General features: G+C 38.5%; 1 protein-coding gene across 2 annotated transcripts in view; it reads left to right on the forward strand.

Annotated features, from left to right (window-relative positions):
• mcf2l2 (MCF.2 cell line derived transforming sequence-like 2) overlaps positions 1–19,440 on the forward strand; it is a 235,805-nt gene that overhangs the window by 203,427 nt on the left and 12,938 nt on the right. For both annotated transcript variants that reach the window (XM_052018737.1, XM_052018738.1), the window contains 3 exons: positions 2,735–2,844; positions 12,644–12,739; positions 17,571–17,645. In XM_052018737.1, coding sequence (XP_051874697.1) covers positions 2,735–2,844; positions 12,644–12,739; positions 17,571–17,645 — 281 coding nt within the window. The remainder of the gene's footprint in view (positions 1–2,734; positions 2,845–12,643; positions 12,740–17,570; positions 17,646–19,440) is intronic.

Consider the following 19,440-nt stretch of genomic DNA (forward strand, 5'->3'; position numbering starts at 1 on the left):
CAGATCAGCCATGATCTTATTGAATGGCGGAGCAGGCTCGACGGGCAAGATGGCTGACTCCTGCTCCTATTTCTTATGTTTTTATTACTCAGTGTATTTTCGAGAAGGAAGATGTTTGAATGTCCTTTTATGTTATCAGTCATTTTCTATCCCTGAGAAATCGGATAAAAATGGTGATACTGATTGCACAACCATGTTTATCTGGACAGAAATTTGTCTCTCATTTCTCCATCTATGATGAAAAAAATGGGTTCTCTGTTTATCCTTTTCACTTGAAAATAACCATGTATTTTGAACCCATGAAACATCAGGTACAACTTTTGCATTCTGTGTCTTCAGTAATATTATAATTTCTAGTAGTATTAATGAGGATGCTATACTAGTTATTTAATGGCATTCAGTCTTCACAGAATTATGGATGTTTTGGAGTGAGTGTTAAGGCTGCAATTTACTTTAAATTGAGGAAATGTATACACTTTGAGTAATTTTAAATACACTTTAAATTGAGGAAACCATTACTCAATTTACTGAAGTATTCATATAAAATGATAAACTGCAACAGAAGTCAGGTGGAAACCCATATGTGAATAGAGACACAAGATAAGATAAGATTTCTTTATTAGTCACATGTACATTGAAACACACAGTGAAATACATATTTTTGCATAGTGTTCTGGAGGCAGCCCGCAAGAGTCGCCACGCTTCCGGCGCCAACATAGCATGCCCACAACTTCCTAACCCATACGTCTTTGGAATGTGGGAGGAAACCGGAGCACCCAGAGGAAACCCATGCAGACACGGGGAGAACATACAAACTCCTTACAGGCAGTGGCCAGATTTGAACCCGGGTCACTGGCACTGTAAAGCGTTACACTAACTGCTATACTACTGTGCCTGCAGATGTTGGAATTTGGATCAAATAACAAACTGCTGGAATAATCTAGCAGGTCAAACAACATTTATGGGCTGGTTGATGTTTTCGGACAAGATTCTGTATTAGACTGAGAATGTAGTGGAAAGATAGCCAGTGTATAGAAATGAGAGGAAGGTGTGAGACAGAGCTAGAAGGTGATAGGTGGAACCAAATGAGGGCAGTGGAGGTAATTGGTATTGGTATTGGTTTATTATTGTCACTTGTACCAAGGTACAGTGAAAAACTTGTCTTACAAACCGATTGTACAGGTCAATTCACTACACAGTGCAGTTACATTGAGTTAGTTCAAAGTGCATTGATGTAGTACAGGTAAAAACAGTAACAGTACAGAGTAAAGTGTCACAGCTACAGAGAAAGTGCAGTGCAATAAGGTGCAAGGTCACAACAAGGTAGATCGTGAGGTCATAGTCCATCTCATTATATAAGGGAACCATTCAATAGTCTTATCACAGTGGGGTAGAAGCTGTCCTTAAGTCTGGTGGTACCTGTCCTCAGGCTCCTGTATCTTCTACCCGATGGAAGAGGAGAGAAGAGAGAATGTCTCAGGTGGGTGGGGTCTTTGATTATGCTGGCTGCTTCACCAAGAGATGGAGCCAGGTAGTGAGGTGGGGGTAGGTGAAGTGTTGAGACAAAGGCTGGCAGGTGATAGGTGGAAACAGATAAGAGAGAGAAAAAAATAGTCAGATGGAGCTGGGTGGGAGAGGGGAGGGGTAAAGATAGAGACAAAGGCTGGTAGGTAGAACCAGGTAAGGGAGGGATGATGGGCAGATGGAACCAGGTGGGGAGGAGATAGGAAAGGTGAACCAAGGGAGAAGAAACCAAGGTAGATTGGTATGTGGGTGATGGGCAGATGGAATGAGGTGGGAGAGGGTAATGGGTCTTGGTCACAATCATGGGAGGGAATAGAAAAGGTGAACAATGGGACAGAGAAGCTGGTTAGAATGGTGGGGGTGGGAAAGGAACATGGGATGTGGGTTACCCGAAAATGGAAAATTCAGTGTTCATATCATTGGGTTGTAGGTTGCAAAAGTGGAATATGTAGTGCTGCCCTTCTAGTTTAGCCTCACTGTGGCAGTGGAGAAGGCTGAGGACAGATCAGTGTGTGAGTTGGAAGGGGAGTTGAAGTGACATGCAACCAGAAGTTCAAGATGGCTTTTGTGGACTGAGCACAGATGCTCTGCAAAATGGCCACCTAGTCTATGTTTGGTCTTGCCAATGTAGAGGAGGCCACATTGCGAGCACCAAATGCAATTGACCAGGTTGGAGGAAAGTGCTCATGAATCTGAGCCTCATCATGTGAGTAGCTCTCACATAGTGAATGGCTGAGTTAGTCTAGCAGGGTCAGTATCTTTCAGATTCCTAAATGTCAGGGTATGATGAACAGTATACCAGATGAGCTTGCAAAGTGAATTGTAATAACCAACTTTATAAGATAAGAGATGAGATAAGATATCTTTATTAATCACATGGACATCGAAACACACATGCATCTTTTTGTGTAGAGTGTTCTGGGAGGCAGCCCGCAAGTGTCGCCACGCTTCCGGCGCCAACATAGCATGCCCACAACTTCCTAACCCATACATGTTTGGAATGTGGGAGGAAACCGGAGCACCTGGAGGAAACCCACGCAGACACGGGGAGAACGTACAAACTCCTTACAGACAGTGGCCGGAATTGAACCCAGGTCGCTGGCACTGTAAAGCGCTATGCTAACCGCTACACTACCGTGCCTGCCTTCAAACCTAATTATGGTAATTACAATATTCAGCTTTCAGTAAATTACAAACTTCTGTCTCACAGATACATGAGGAAATCATCTTTACAGCAACAAGACAACAAGGGTGATCCATCTAGTTCAGAACTAAACAAGCAACAAGAGAAGTCCAGCTCCAATAACAGACAAAAGAGAGGTAATACATTTTACATATATTTCACTTTATTTATCATACAAAGGTTATCCATAGGAAATAAGTGTTAACATTGAAAAGCTGTGAGTAAGTGATGGGGGCAGGGTGTGATATTTCCAATCTAGACTTGGGAGTTCTTCAGGTGATTACTTAAAAGAATAGCTGAATGGATGGCACAGCGGTGCTGCAGTTAGCTGCTGCCACACAGCCCCAGCAACCTCAGGTGCTGTCTGTGTGGAGTATGCATATTCTGTCAGTGACTGCATGGGTTTCCCCCAGTTTCCTTCCACATCCTAAAGATATGCTGGGCAACTGTATATTATCCCATTGCTTACTGGTGGCAGGAGGAACAGGGAGAGTAGGCTGCAGGATGGGCCAAATGGCCTTCTCCTATGTGTGTTAAGAAAATGTGAGAATATGAAATGTATCTATGTGTGATTGCACCTTGTAGATGTTAACTTGAGTACTCTATGACTGTTCTACATTCAGTACCAATACAGATAATGGAACTCTGAACCTTTGGGTTAACCCTATTCCCATAACCATACTCCTTTCAGGATTATGCTAAAGAAACTCATATGCATTATCCTGCCCTTCTTCACAAATGATTAGAACAATTCAAACCATGAGTTTACTCTTCCTATCACCAATGCAGTAGATCATTTCAACAGATTTTACTGGAGCAAATTATGAAAACTAATTGCAGCTGCACATATAATTGTAGTTAAAGTGTTGACTGTTTTTGTCTTTTGTTGTAATTTTCATTTTCATGAAAGATGGTTCATTTTACACCCAATGTTAGAAATGGCATTTAAAAGCCAGTTACTACATTAGTTGATTCCAGAGTAAACTTTTACTTGCTCTTCCCCAACAATGTGCCTTGTTAATCCTTTCACAGTGGAAAAATGGTGGTGTGAATTTGTATCAAACCATACGACTTGAGTTATAATAGTACTTGGTTATAGTAGTAGAGCTGCTGCTTCACAGCTCAAGTGATCCGGTTCAATCTTGAGTTCTGGCACTGTCAGTGTGGAGTTCATATATTCTTCCAATAACTGTGTGGGATTCTCCCAGGTGCTCCAGTTCCCTCCCACATTCCAAGATATGCTGGTTGTTAGGTCAATTGCCCACTGTAAATTGCTCCAGTGTGCAGGTGAGTAGTAGAATCTAGGGGAAGCTGTTGGGAATTTGAAGAGAATAAAATGGGATTAGTGTAAATGGGTGCCTGCTGGTTAGCATGGACTCAATGGGTTGAAGGGTCTTTTTCTGTGCTGTGTGACTCCATGACTAAGACTTTCTGACTCACTAGAAATTGAGACTACTTAATTAACATGCTTCAATTTACCATTTTCACTAGTCAAATAATGAGTCATTAATTTTATTGGTCTGGACTGAATTCTGGAGTAAACAATTTACATATCTTAATCCACAAAAAGCATTTTAATCCAAACTTTTGTTTCTTGTTTATCAGCTGATATTTAATGCATGATACTACATTTTCTTTTATACACCTGAATACATGTAAAAAAAAATCAATAAGTTGCATTTTGCAGGGAAGTGCTGGCAGTTCTGCGCATAATTGCCATGTATTCTTTTCATAAGTACCAGCAAGTTCAAGATGTACAAAGTGATCATGTAAGCACAACAGACTGACCAACAGCTGTTAGTGATTTTTCAAATGCACAGTTAAAAATATAATCACAGGAACTTCCCGAAACATACAGCGGAGAATCTACTCAAATAAACTGTTCCAGGCTTAGCTGCCTGTCAAATATTTCTTGACCATCATTTTGTGAGTAGGATTTATTCTACCCACCATTGTGAAATTTGTACATGGAAGGACCAGATTAAGAAAAGCCTGTGAACTATGTGCAGACAGCTGCAAAATATACAGTGTGTAGCCAGTTGTCGTCACTGTGGCCTTTATGCTAATCCCTTTTGTAGCTGTTGTGAGATACAGACAATAAATCTTGCATATTGTTGAGCATTTTCCTCTCATGAAACACTGGGGTAGTCGCACAATATTGAACTCAGCAAATGTGAAGCTGCAGTTTGCCTCTGCAAATATGCATTTAGTGAAATAGAATCAGTTATTGTTTAACATTCTAGAAATGATAAAGTTTCATGAATTCTCTAAACTTTTGGAAGGCATATTGTATTTAAAATATGCAGTCTTTTGTTTTCACAGCCTGGATTGTGATGTGGCAAGGCAGATTACATTCCTTTGTAAACCTTCATGATTTTCATTTTGTTAAATACAATAGAATGAAAATCAGAAGAGTTCTATAATAGGAAGCACATGGTTTGTCCTTACAAATTACATTGAGGATGAAAATTTACCTTAGTCTGTCAGATGACGTGATAATTGATTCTCAACTGCAAATGAGCTCAATTAAAAAATTAGAAATCACTCAAATCAATTCAGCAAACTTCATTGGATGTAAGAATGCTTAACCTGCACCTCTAGTAGGTAAAAAAAATAAGAAAAAAATGAAGACAATTGCAAACTTGCTTAACATTTGCATCGTAAATTATGTATTAGTCGGCATTCGCTAAAGTAGACTAAAATTTCATATCTCAAAGTTTTAAGATGATAATGACTGATAATTCTCAGTATTGTAACCTGAGAACTTGAATATCAAAGAATGTTTCTGCAGCTGAACTTTAGTCTGGCTAATAGCCTGCCTGCTTGTTTGAATGTCTAATAATCCTAAATATAAAAAAATAATAATATGGATGACTTGCAAGTGTTTTTAAAGTGTAGTTACTTATAATGTTTTATAAATGGTAAAGTGACTATGATATGATATTAGCCCTCATTTTCTGCTGATATTTAGTTTAACTGGAAAACGATAGTTTTATGATCTATCTCTATGTTTATAAATTCCTTTCTACATGCTCTTTGGCCTTACAAATGGAGTAGAGTAGCTTAGAGAAGACATTCAAAATTGCTCTCACACAAGGATATCTTAAAAAGGAAATATATGTCCTTTTGCAAACACCACTCCTTTTCATAAAGGCATACACATGACAGAATTTCTCAACTGCTCAGAAAAATAATTCATGATATCATGCTAAGTGTCTAAGTGCAGTTACAGTCCTTAAAATATGAATGGTAATTGAGAGGAACAGTTGTAACCCCCAAGATTGTCTGGTAATTTGGGAAGAAGATGGGTGCCCTTAAATATTTAGTTGGTTTGGAGAAATGGAAAGTAATCTGCTGTCAGAATACAATTTATCGCTAAAGTATTTTAGTAATGTGTTAACTGGTCTGGCAGCTGAAGGCAGCTGAGAAGGGCTGGATCCTTCAGGGAAAGTACTCTTCCAGCACAGTTTGTGGACAATTAGAAGCAGAATTACTTGCTCCATCCCAGACCATAAAGCTTAGCTGCTTCCATCCTTGCAACTAAAATCCCATAAACAGCCAATCTGTACTTCTCCTAACTCCACTCCAACCTCCATCAGTGACCAGACCCTGATGTACAACTTGCATCTCTGTGATGTTCAATATACAGCACTCTTCTGGCCTCCCTACCCCCTCTCGATGTCCACACCTCAGCCAAGCTGCCCCGATCCTTCAAGTTTGTTTTATATTAGTATTTGGGATCTGAATGTTGCCAGCAAGGCCAGCATTATTGCCCAGCCCAAATTGACCTTGAGAAGGTGGCAACAAGGCATATTCCTGAATTATTTCTGTCTTAATGGTGAAGGTATCCCCGTGGTACTGTTGAGGAGAGAATTCCAGAATTAAGAGCCTGTGATGCTGAAGGACCAGAGATGTATTTCCAAGTTGGTAAAGTGTGTGACTTGGAAGGGAATCAGCAGGCAGTGGTGTTTCTATACACTTGTTTCATTTGTCCTGTTTGGTGGTAGAGGTCACAAGAGTGGGAGTAGCCTGGATGAGTAATTACAGTGCACTTTGTAGATGGTACATATTGTAGCCACTGTGTGCTGGTGATGAATTTTAAGGGAGGTTGAAGGGGTGCAAGAAAATAGGCTGCTTTTTCCTGGATTGTGTTGAACTTTTTGAGATATGTTGGTGCTGCACTCATCCAGGTGAATGTAGAGTATTCCAACATGCTCCTAACGTGTGTATTGAAGCCTTGGGGTTTCAGGAGCTGGATCACCAGCCACAGGATACCCAGTCTCTGGCTACTTCTTGTGGCCATGGTATTTATGTCACTGGTCTATCTGAGTTCCTGGTCAAAGGTGACCCCCAGAATATTGAACTTGACAATGGTAATACCATCGAATGTCAAAAGTAGGTGGTTAGACTCTCCCTTGTTGGGAATAGTCATTGCCTGATATTTCTGTAATGCGAATATTACATACCATTTATCAGCCCATATTTCTAGGTCTTGCTGCATGCAGGCATGAGTTGTTTAATTTGGTGATGAGTTGAGAATGCAATTAAACATTGTTCAGTCATCAGCAAACATCCCCACTTTTTACCCTCTGATAGAAGAAACGTCATTTGGTGAGGTAGCTGAAGCCAGTTGCGCCTACGACACTGTTTTGAGAAACTTTTGCAGTGATGTCCTAGGGCGAGTATAACTTACCTCCAACAATCATAACCATCTTTCTTTCCGCAAGGTATGACACCAACCAATGGAATTTTTCCCTATAGTGCCCTTTGACTTCAGTTTTACCAGGGGATCTTAAAGCCACACGTGATCAAATGCTGTCCTGGTGTCAGTCACTCTCACTTCACCTCTGGAGTTCAGTTCTTTGATCCTTGTTTGGACCAAGACAGTGATGAAGTCTGGAATTAAGTGGTCTTGGCAAAACCCAAACTGGGCATTAATGAATAGTTATTGGTGAGTAGGTGCTGCTTGATGGCACTCTCAGTGATGGCTTCCATCACTTTGCCAATGACTGAAAATAAATTAATTGGGTTTGTCCTACTTATTATATATGGCACATGCTGGGAAATTTTCCACATTGATGGTTAGATGCCAGTGTTATAACTGTACTGGAACAGTCATTCTGAGTGCAGGTCTTCAGTGATCAAACCCAACGTTTGAGCACAGATCTTCCACTTGCAACTTACGGCCTCTTACCTTATCTGAGTTGTTTCTCAATTGTTTCTTACTCCCACCTCGACCCACTTCCACCCTGCAGTTTTGATCAGGGCCAATGTGTCATGAAGCACTGGGGGGGTCTAATTAAGCTTTCTTATTGGAGGTCTGCAGGTACAATTTCTAGATAAACCTAACCACATTCCAAAGCAGCTGGGAGGTTTCAACTTTAAATAAAAATCATCTCTTCAAAAGCTCACTAGTACCAATAAAATTTCATTCTCACTCTTCTAGAACAGTGAATGTGATCAGAGCTGTTGTTTGTTATTAAGCTCATGATCTTTGGCCAGTCCATTTTATCTGCTTAGGCTTATAGTTCTGTGATTACATAGTAGCTACGCACTTCTTGACGGCCTAGTTATTCGTTAACTGCTTGGGTCTGTCGATGTTATGTGACCAATGATATCATGCAAAGTTATATGGGCCTAAGATCCAGTGCAAAAAGAATACGTACAGTATGAGTGACTTAAGTTTGCACAATGAGATATTCAAATTAATTAAATAAAGATGAAAAGACTGAATTCTTCAGTGAGTTGTGAGAAGTATTACATATCTAAAATATATTTCCATGTGATACATTGTCTCTTACAAGATGCAGAAGCACAATTTATAACTTTTATCCACAAACACACTATAATTTTTCTTCATTCCAGCCACAAAAGGTTTGGTATTACAAGGAGAAAGTCATGTTTTTGAAAATCAGATAATGTGCTTCTAAAACTAAAACAGATAACCAGGAGAGTATAGAGTTCAAATGTGCATTGTGGTTTTAGTGCCACCTCTTTAACTTTGATTATCTTCCTTCCTTTATCCAAATGCTGAGCTTGCTACAGTTGATTGGAAGCTTATATTTAGTGGCTATGTTGTTCATTAAGTCTGCTTCAGTACATCTACATGGAGAAAATGCTGATGACAATATATTTAGTACTGAAAGTCTTAGGTAAGCTTTGTTTGCCTACAGCACTGGATTTAATGCCATTCTGTCATTTGCCATACATCAGCAAGATCTTTGACAATATTATAAGCAAGAATCTAACTGTAAAATAAGTGAAAGAATTATATCAATCCAAATGGAAAATGAAATCAGTAACAAAAGAACTATCATGATATTGATAAATTATAGTTAAAATATAGATGGCCTGTTCAGTTCCATGAATATAATGATTCAAGGCACTCTTGAAGAAAGCAATGAGCATGTGAATTAAATATTTAAATCAGCAAATAAAAAAATTTGGAACTAAAACTAGTCTCAATATCAACAACAGTTAAACACTTGGATTGCTGTAAAATCCCATCAGGTTCACTAATATCTTTCAAGGAAGCCTACTTTCCTTACCCAAAACAAAGACAGGAAAATTGTGGAAACACTCAGTAAGTTGGGAAGCATTTGTGGGAAGAGAAACTGAACTAATGTTTTTGTCAAGGACCCTTCATCAGAATTGGAGAAAATAGAAAACAGTTAAGTTGGTAACATCATATCTTTGGCATCGATTGTTCAAGTCCTCACTTGCTTGGCTTTAACTACTTCAGTCCATCTTATTGAAGAAGCAACTTTGTGCCCAGTGATCCCGAGCAACAAAGCATAGGAAAGGAGTCAGAGGAACAGGCCATATTGCTGATGGGGAATCTCTCAGCTTGCCACAATTGGCGTTGATTTTTGGGGTGAATTGTGTTGACATAAGATTATTGAATGCACACCTACTCCTGTGAGCCTCCCCAAAATCACAACCCTGTTTTATGAATTCTTGGGTAGCAATATTCACCACCCCTACTTGTACACTTCCATCCTGTAGATCTACCAATACACTACAAGTACATAGAAGGGTGGAGTGGAGTGGCTGAAGTGAAATGAAAGATAATAAAGAGGACAAGGAGGAGGAGAGATCAGTTTTTCCCTCAGGGATTGAGGATTGCAAAAGTGAGGAAAAAGTCAAGGTGAAGACCACCCATGTACTCCCAGCCTTTGCTGATCTATCACAAGCCTCTTGATTTTATTCTAATGTCTCTTGATTTTTTGCTCCTATGCAATGTTAGATACTTCTACTTTGGACAGGTTACAATCGATGATTAGTAAAACTTAAAGGAGCTCAGATATTGGGGAATAGGGAATATGTGCAGGGGCCAAGAATATTTCAGTCTTGGGACCTAGAACATCGAGACAGAGGCCATTTGAGAAATAGTACACCTATAGGCAAGCTGTGAATCATTAACGAATTGTTATGATATTTTGTATTTCCCTCCTCATTTGGATCATCAGAGAATTTTTTTCCTTTGCAACGATCAATAAAATATTATTAACTTACATGAAATCTTCAGCAGACCCACGTCTGAGAAGTTATTGGAGTCATCTGGTGTTCCCCCTCTATGGAAATAAAGATTGACAGTAGAGGTGACAGTAGACAACAGAAATAGATAGTTTCATATATCTATTACAGCGTCAGCGATTGGGGTTCGATTCCCGTCACTGTCTGTAAGGAGTTTGTATGGTCTCCCGTGTCTGCGTGGGTTTCCTCCGGGTGCTCCGGTTTCCTCCCACATTGCAAAGACGTATGGGTAGGTTAATTTGGGTTTAAAATGGGCGGTGCGGACTCATTGGGCCGGAAGGGCCTGTTACCATGCTATAAATAAAATTAAAATTTAAAAAAAATGTAAGTCACTATGCAAGTTGGGCCTTTCTGGATGCAGTATCTCCTCACAGAACAGCTGTCCTGGTAATCAGTGGGAATGAAGGTCCTGGGCTTGAGGATTATCATGTATTCTTACATACCTCTATACCTCTTAAATCAGAGGTAATGGAATGAAATGTTCACCTTACATAAAGCACAAGAACAAAGATTGAGTTGCTAGGTTATACTAGTCTGAAGATTTGAGCTTGCTCCCTGATGCCTTTGTAAATTCTATACTTTTTAAATGTAGTTCATTTTGCTAACACTTGTGTGTTTTCATTGTGTAGAGGAGGTGGGTGTATTTAAACTGATGTTTTATGATATTTCCAAAATATCATATTTAACCATTCTATCTTAAAACAGCACTAGGACAAGAGGAAATAGATCTAAATTTTTGGTGAGTTTTGGGTAACCTGGAAGTGAGACCAGAGCATTTCAGCTCCTGGGTCTCACTTGCAAGTTGAAAAATAAAAGGACTGAAGATGCTGGAAATCTGAAATAGAAACAGAAAATGCTGGAATCACTCAGCAAGTCTGGCAGCATCTGTGGAGGGAGAAACAGAATTAAACTTTCAGGTCTTCCTGACATTTTCTGTTCTGTTTTGGATGTCATTGCTCAGCTCTGTTTTGGATGTCATTGCTCAGCTCCTGGTCTACAGTGGGCAAAAAGCTATAGCGAAAATGGTAACAGTTGTTGGCAGCAGGGAAAGCAAGCAGAAGGTATGTTATGAAGAAGGATAAGGAAGAGGAGTCAAGGTAGACAGTAATTCTTCACCTCTCCAAACATCTCCTTTTAGCTCCACAAAGTAGAAATTTTCACTTACTTTGGGAGGCTTCTTTATCACAATAGATTCTGAACTGGTTTTCTCACTCAAGCCCTGCTTATAATCCATTTGGGTCCCAGTGATGTGTAATGTAATGCATCAATACATGATGGTTCTGCCAAAACCTGTTGTACTGCAATGAACACAGATTTATATCCAGCAACACACACAAATTGCTGGAGGAACTCAGGCAGCCTCTGTGGAGGGAAATAAACAGGGCCTCTCCTCCCGGATTCCTTCTTCTTCAGCCCTTGGCCTTTTCTGCCTATCACATCTCATCTTATTACATCTTCTCCCCCTCCCCCACCCACTACCTTCCCCCTCTCACCTGCACTCACCTACCCCCTGCCTGCGTGTACTCCTCCCTCTCCCTCCCCACCTTCTTATTCTTGCTTCTGCTCTCTTCCTTTTCAGTCCTGATGAAGGGTCTCAGCCCAAAATGTCAACTGTTTATTTCCCTCCATGCATGCTGCCTGACCTGCTGAGTTCCTCCAGCACTTGTTGTGAAAGAAACGAGTCAACACTTCGAGGCGAAACCCATCAGTCCCCTATGTTGCTCCAGATTCCAGCATCTGCAAAATCTCTTATGTCTTATCATCCAGCAAAAATCTAGTGGGAACAGGGCAGTAAGACCGAAGGTTTCTTTTTAGATGCCTTCCTCCCCATTCTGGCTGGTGGTGTGATTTTAAAACTTGTAAATTTGTTTTAAGCTAAAGTAGTCTGCATTTTCTGTAATTGTATTGAATAGTGAAACTGGCGCACGTCAAATATCCATCATTACTATATAATTACCTGAAAGATTATGGCAATTTAAATTGAATACTGTAAAAATGTAGGTTTATTTTTGTTAAGAGTTCATAATTTCTTCAGTTAGTGATATTTTCATGTGGCTTCAGTCATAAACCCTCATTAAAAAATAGTAACCTAAAAAATTATTCTCCATTCATTCACAGCTCACTTACAATTTATGTGTTCGGCCCTGTTTTTTTTATTTGAACTAGTGAGTGAGATAAAATAAAACAAAAGCAAAAACTGTGAGTTATACTCACTTGTACTTTTCAAACTTTACAAATACCTTTTTCATGTTCTTGTGCTGCTGCTGGTTTACTAGTCTGGAAGGGATTAAGAAATGCTTGAGAAATGTGTAAGAATTACTCAACTGGGAAAAGACATGTATTGTGCACTTACAGATAATTCAGTCTTCCTCCTTATCTCTTCCTCTTCCTCTTTCCTAGCTGATGTCCCTTCCAGTCATAACCTTGACCGTTCATCTCTTGCTAAAAAGCGATTTACATTGCAGGGCCTTTCCAATCGCAGACCTCAGCAGAAAGGTAAAACAACTCAGTGCAACTGGTGTAACTTCACTGTCCATCCTATTTCTCATGGCTCTCCACCCTTCCAAGCAAATAACTTGTCCTTATTCCATACTATCTCCATGTGTAGTTTCCAATATATTTACTTGTGTTCTTTGTCTAAGGTGTGTGTGCCTAATTTTGTCATCCGATTTCCATTAGACTTCTATCAGTTGTTTTCTAACATCTCCACAGTGAGCATTGCTACTGTGGAATCATAATTCTAAAAGTTAAACAATTGACTGTTAACCTTTGTACTTTTTCTCCATCAGTGCTAGTTTATAATGTCTTCTGCACAGATTTGTAAGAAATCTTTTTTTGCTTTAGTTGATGAACATTTGGTTATGGAGGACATTTTCAAAATAAATTGAGAACATGGTGCAGAATAGTGGAATATGTGGATGCTAAGACCTTGCTAACAAAGTAGACATCTCCACTCCCCCATCCCAAACCACCTGGACTGCCAAATCCCAATCCTTTCCTGTCACACTGCATGAAGTGGGATTGAAGGATTAAGGAGGCCACTGTCATATTTCCTTTCTCTCTACCACATTTATTCAGCCTTGTTCAAACTATTTGGTCACTCTACTCCTCAAACTTTTACTGATCTTCTGGTGCAGTATCCCTTGCAATTCCTCGTTGACTGCTACCAGGCTCTTTCCTACCAGAAGCACTGATCTAGGAAGATAGTCTGAGGCAAAAGCAGATATGGAAATACTGCCTCATTAATGTCTGAAAAGAAAAGCCAGGCAATGTACATGTTCCAGAAATTGCCATTGTGGTATGATGTACTGTTCTTGTATGTTTTCTGTCCTGCAAATGGTTGCAGTACCTTTGATCTTTTCCAGATATGAATAAACTATTCACTTATTTACAAAGTAACATTTTTCAAAATTCGAAGTAATTTTGAAGACAATTCAATTTTACTTAACTCATTCAGAAGATAAACTGGATGTTGAAAGCTATTTTCCTTTGGAAGATATTTCTCACAGTTGAATATTTCAATATATACCATGTAATTGATGTAATCTAGGTGGTGTTCTTCATTTTAGCAAGTATAATACAAAAAGAAAAATTTGAAATAAAACTAGAAGTAGCAAATGTCCAATCTATACAGTTGCAGGGTACACACTAAAAACAAATTAACCTTTCCATTCTCTTTTTAAATTGTGGCTGAAAGGTCATGTATTTCCATGGTTGGTCATACAAGATAATATTTCTTTATTAGTCACATGTACATCGAAACACACAGTGAAATGCATCTTTGTATAGAGTGTTCTGGGGGCAGCCTGCAAGTATCACCATGCTTCCGGCGCCAACATAGCATGCCCACAACTTCCTAACCCGTATGTCTTTGGAATGTGGGAGGAAACCAGAGCACCCGGAGGAAACCCACGCAGTCACGGGGAGAACGTACAAACTCTTTACAGACAGCGGCCGGAATTGAACCCGGGTAGCTGGTGCTGTAATAGTATTACGCTAACCTCTACACTGCCGTGCCTGCGTCTACACTACCGTGCGTGCCTGGTACCGAAAACAGAACCAACAGAACCGAAAAGTGAATTGGATCTCCATGAAAATTAGTTGTGAATCACAAGACTGAGTATATGAAGGATTATAACATGAAAGAAAAATATATAAAATAAATCACTGAAGATGAGAAAAACTTTACGAATTGCACCATCTGCCAGATGCTTCACTGCCAATGAGGCAGATCAGAAATTTGAATGCTACATCTGCATTCCTTAAGTCCTGTCATTTTCACTGGAAGCAATTTGGCATATAAAGTGTCATTGTGTCAAAATATGAGGGTGAGGATCAAACAGCCAAAGCCAAAAAAAACAAGTTGTGAATTTGGCAAGTCCTCAGCTGATAGTTAACAGTGCTGCCAGTTCCAACATTAACATGTCTTTGGGAATTAACCCATTGTTCTGCCTGCAACCTTTGAGACCAATTAGTTCCTGATACAAGAACCAATTTATTATTTAGTCAAATTAACTTTCAGCTACTAGTCTGTCCCTGGGCTTTATTTGTTTGTGCTTCTGCTTTAAATTTTAAATTCAAATACAGACATTTGTGTATTTTTTAGAAATAACCAATTATGGTACTTTTGTGCATCTTTTATGCTGTTTTGTTAGGAAGGACAAAATACTCTTCAGCATGGTTTCTCCAAACCAATTCACAAATCAGTATGTGTGTTAATACTAACAATTCCATTTCCTCATGCGTGTGGATGTACTGTAGCTATGACGGCAATTCCTGAAAAAACAGTTAAGAAAATATTTAAAGTTGGCCCTGCCTGACCCAGATTTAATCATGGAACACATACTGCAATAGCAACCCTTGCTGTTCTCAAAAGTAGTGAGGTGGCCCTTGGAGGTATGGAATGGATGTCCAAGCCAAACAATGGCTGCAGGTGTCAGCAAATGGAAGGGATAAGTACCTGGAAAAGCCTTTAATACTGAAATTGTAAACCATGATAATCCCTAAGACATAGGAGCTCTCTAGTGTGATTGTACGGATCTTTCAGGTCCTGTCATTACCAATTTAAAGGATCTTTCGTATTTTTACCTACCCTATCCTGCCTTATAATATTCTTACACGTGCATTTTCCCATCACCTTTACATCTCAAAACGTTTCAGTTTAATGGCAGCTGTGATACCATTTTATGTCATAGTTGTCATAAGCTCAGGACTATATTTCATAATACAAAAATTTAACAAATTTATTCAGCAATTCTCTCATTAGTCAGTACTATATTATCATAGCTTACAGAAATACATGATGGAACTAAATAATGGTACAATATATTACAGTACAGGCACTTTATAAATGCTTTTTTATTCATTTATTCTAATGTCTCAGTTTAAAAATTATAGTGTTGAAACAGAATACATATTCCAAGAATATGCTTGAAAATAATTTGACAAAGAACAATAATTTTAGTCTTCTTACATAAAAGGCAAACCTTTGTACCCCTACTGTTTGTAAAAAGTGATGGCTCATGGTGTGGTATGGTATGGCTGCTTGTCTGATAATGGTCTTCCAATATTTAATTCGAATGGGGAATGTTAACCTGTCACAAGCTGGAAAATGCATTGGTTAAGGCATTTTCCAGGCTTGCACACTTTTCATTGACTTCAGCCACACTTAGAACTAGTTTTCCCTGACACAACCTTTTTCAAATCAAGGACCTGACAGAGAATTTACACCCTGGTTACATGTGCAACTGTCTGCTTCAGAATTGGATAAAGGACACACCCTACTTGTTACCTTAAATAATAAGCTCTTGAAAAATGATTTTTTTTCTCTGGGTAAAAAAATGTAAATGTGAAATAGAGATTGTTGCATACAGCATTAATTACTTTGCATTGAGAAAATAAAAAGGAATGCACAGGAGTTTATTTTATATTTGTATGATTTAGTTTGCAGTGTTTATTTTCTGGCAGCTTTTATTTTCATAGACGAGAATTGTAAGCTCTGGGAGAAGGCAAGGTACGGATTGTTGAGGAATTGGGGTTATGGTTACTGGATTGCATTTGAGTTAGCATTCAAGGCAAGTTGGGTATGTCTGTCGAGTTTTCTTCCTTCATTCCTCTCCTTACCCCACTCCTTTTCCTTTCTCCTGATGGTCCTGGCCTCAGCTTATTCTTGGTTTCAAGCCCTTTTTCACCTCATGATGTACAGTCATGCAGTAATATGCTTCGGGCATGTTGAGTACTCGAGATGTTCTCTGAAACAGTCTAGGCAGAAAAGTGTGGATTAACTACATCAAGGAGCACTCTGTCAAATATCTTGTGGCATCTTTGTTCTCATTGTATGTATGCTGTACAGGTGTGCATGCATTGTGTACCAGAATCATAAGCCATTTCATCAATGGATACCCATTGCCAAATGCCATCATTTGGTTTGCCCTGATGGCTCAAATGCAGGTGGCAAGGCACATGGCGTAGAAGTAAAACATCATGAGCACTGACTGCAGGCCCTTTCTGCAGCTTAACCCATGTTCAGCTGTGTAAGGTTAAATGGCAGGGCTGAAACCAAATCGACATGCTGTTCTTCATCATCTGTGATTCTTGATTGAAATATGTACCAGTCTGTCAATCTCCACTTGTCATTATTGGGTTATTTTAACAATGAACTTACTACTTCCAGGATTTCTTCAGCATTTGGATTGAAAATCATTCTTTGTTAATCTAAATTATTTTTTATCAATTTACTTTGTACTTAAATTTTAATGAGTATAAATATACATAAAATCATTTCATTATCTTTATCTTCATGTGTAAACAGAGTGTACATTGGGGAACAGTGGGAAAAGCAGCTTATTCTACAGCTCACTCATGTATTTTCTCTCTGGTGAACACCCTCACATTTAATAGTTCCATCTATTGTTTTCTTTGGTTTGAAGTTATTTCTTTCAAATATTGAGTCTAGGTTGTGTGAAGAATCTAAGTAGCAATTATAATATTATTCATTTCTTTTCTGTGTAAGTATTAGCTGCATCAGATTCTCTTTTGTTAAAGCAAAATGTTAAAAAAGGACAGCTGATTTGTATTTGAGAGAAGTAGATCTTAGGTGGTGAAGGAAAATATTGTAAAATACGGGTTTTGGAAAAAAAAAACAGGAGTTTAAAACTGGTGGGGAAGACAAAATGCCTTTTGTTGAGCAACAGTAAGAAACAGTCCAGGCAAAGCTTCACAATGTGTCATAGTGTATCTGACCACTGCTTCATAATTATATTCCTGCTGCTGTTCCTAACTAGATTCTCTTCTAACTCCAGCATGCATTGATTTTCTGTGTTCCCAGAATCACAGTTTAAGGAACCAACAGTAATTCGTCGCATTTCCTTAGCTTCCTCTGTCAGTGCTTCACGAAGTAAAGGTACATTATAATTACCATTATGTACTGCTATTCCCAGATTTTGACTAAATTAAGTTAAAATGACTTCTAAAATCCAGTATTATATCTCACCAAAAATGCTAAACTCTTTCTTGTTTTTGCCATAATATGCTTTACAGAGAATATTACATCTTAATGTGTCTTTATATATCTTACTCTGTCTTAATAAACCAATGTGTAATTGGACACAAATTTGAATATATTCAAATCCAGTTCCTGCCATTAAAGTTCAAATGCTGGAAATAGGTGTCTCAGTGTTTGTTAGCTGAGACACTGAATGAGTGGCTGTTCTGTGATCAGATTGAGAAAGTGAGATATGATGTGTCTTGCTAAAATCGAATTGGACTTTAATCAGTCGAATTGGACTTTAATCAATCGAATCAACCTGTCGGTTGAAGAAAAGTGTTATGAAGTATGTCATCTAAGGTCCACAGTGCAGAATCACTGGTGGTTTAATAACAAACTGAGAGCAGTGATCTCCAGTGGAGAGAAAATATAAAAAATATATTTGATAAAAAGACCCAGATTGTGTTCATTACCTCACTCTCATGCAATTTTTAATGAATTTATGTTTTTACCTTTTCACAAATGAAAGAAAAATACACACATCAGATTTTTGATCAATTACAGAAGTAGAATTTAACACTTTCATTAACATAGTTTAAGTCAGTAATGTTGAGGTCAGTTGCAACTACTCCTGTATAGGTAGGATTGGACTGTTAATTAAATTTCATTCTATGTTAACTTAAGGCTGAATTGTTAAACTCAGATATCTGGATGAAGAAGGATAGAAAATTAGATCCAAGTCATTAGATGCTCACAATTATTTACTCATGGACATGGATTCCATATGTTCATATCCCTTGATAAGTTCATGGCTATTCTCCATGAGCCTGCTGCAATGGCTACAAGAGTCATGAATGGACACACACCACCTCAATAAAATTAATACCATATGAACATAATCAATAAAACTCTTTTTGGTTTTCTTACTTTTTCCCTTATTCATTTAAAGGATGCACATGTTACTGGCAATGGTGGCATTTATTGGCCAAGCTTATTGGCTCCTGAACCAAGCAGTTAAGAGTCAACCAAACTGGTGAGTCTGGAGTCACACCTAGACTGGACACAGTAAGGGCTGCAAATTTCCTTTCCTAAAAGGGATTATGAACCAAATTGTTTTTTTATCACCAGCCTTTTTATGGTTATTCTTAGTGAGATTCCTGATGTATTCTATTACCCAGGTGCAAAGGTGGTATGCCTTGTTCCTCTGGATCAACAATCCAGAACTATGACTGCAGGTTTAGTAACTTAACCATTATGTAACCCTATCTCCTATCTTTGCTCATCTAAGGCACCTCAGATGTGAGTGGCCTTTGGCATTTCACCCAAGAGGCCACTTTTCTGTGTTTAGATTCTCCTTTGAATGTAAACATAGGATTCCAATTACTCTTCTATCTTAGATCAGCTAAACCAGACAGTCCTTTATTTGGTGTTTCAGATCTATCCAAATTTGAAGTTAGAGTTTCACACATCCAAATTCTTAATGGTATTCCTAGTGTAAACTGTGCTTGAGTCTTGTTTTATCGGGGATTTTATTTACAGCTTCCTGCTTTCTTATTTATTTAATCATAACATTACATATACATCATATTATCCATTATGCTGCACTATTTGTTCAGTGAATGTACTCATAATGTGGATTGAGATTATAACAGCATGTGTTACATCGCCAACATTGATGTTGATTGTAATTTGTGGAACTAAATACATACAT

Source organism: Pristis pectinata, chromosome 6 (assembly GCF_009764475.1).
Source record: "Pristis pectinata isolate sPriPec2 chromosome 6, sPriPec2.1.pri, whole genome shotgun sequence".
Lineage (NCBI taxonomy): Eukaryota > Metazoa > Chordata > Chondrichthyes > Rhinopristiformes > Pristidae > Pristis > Pristis pectinata.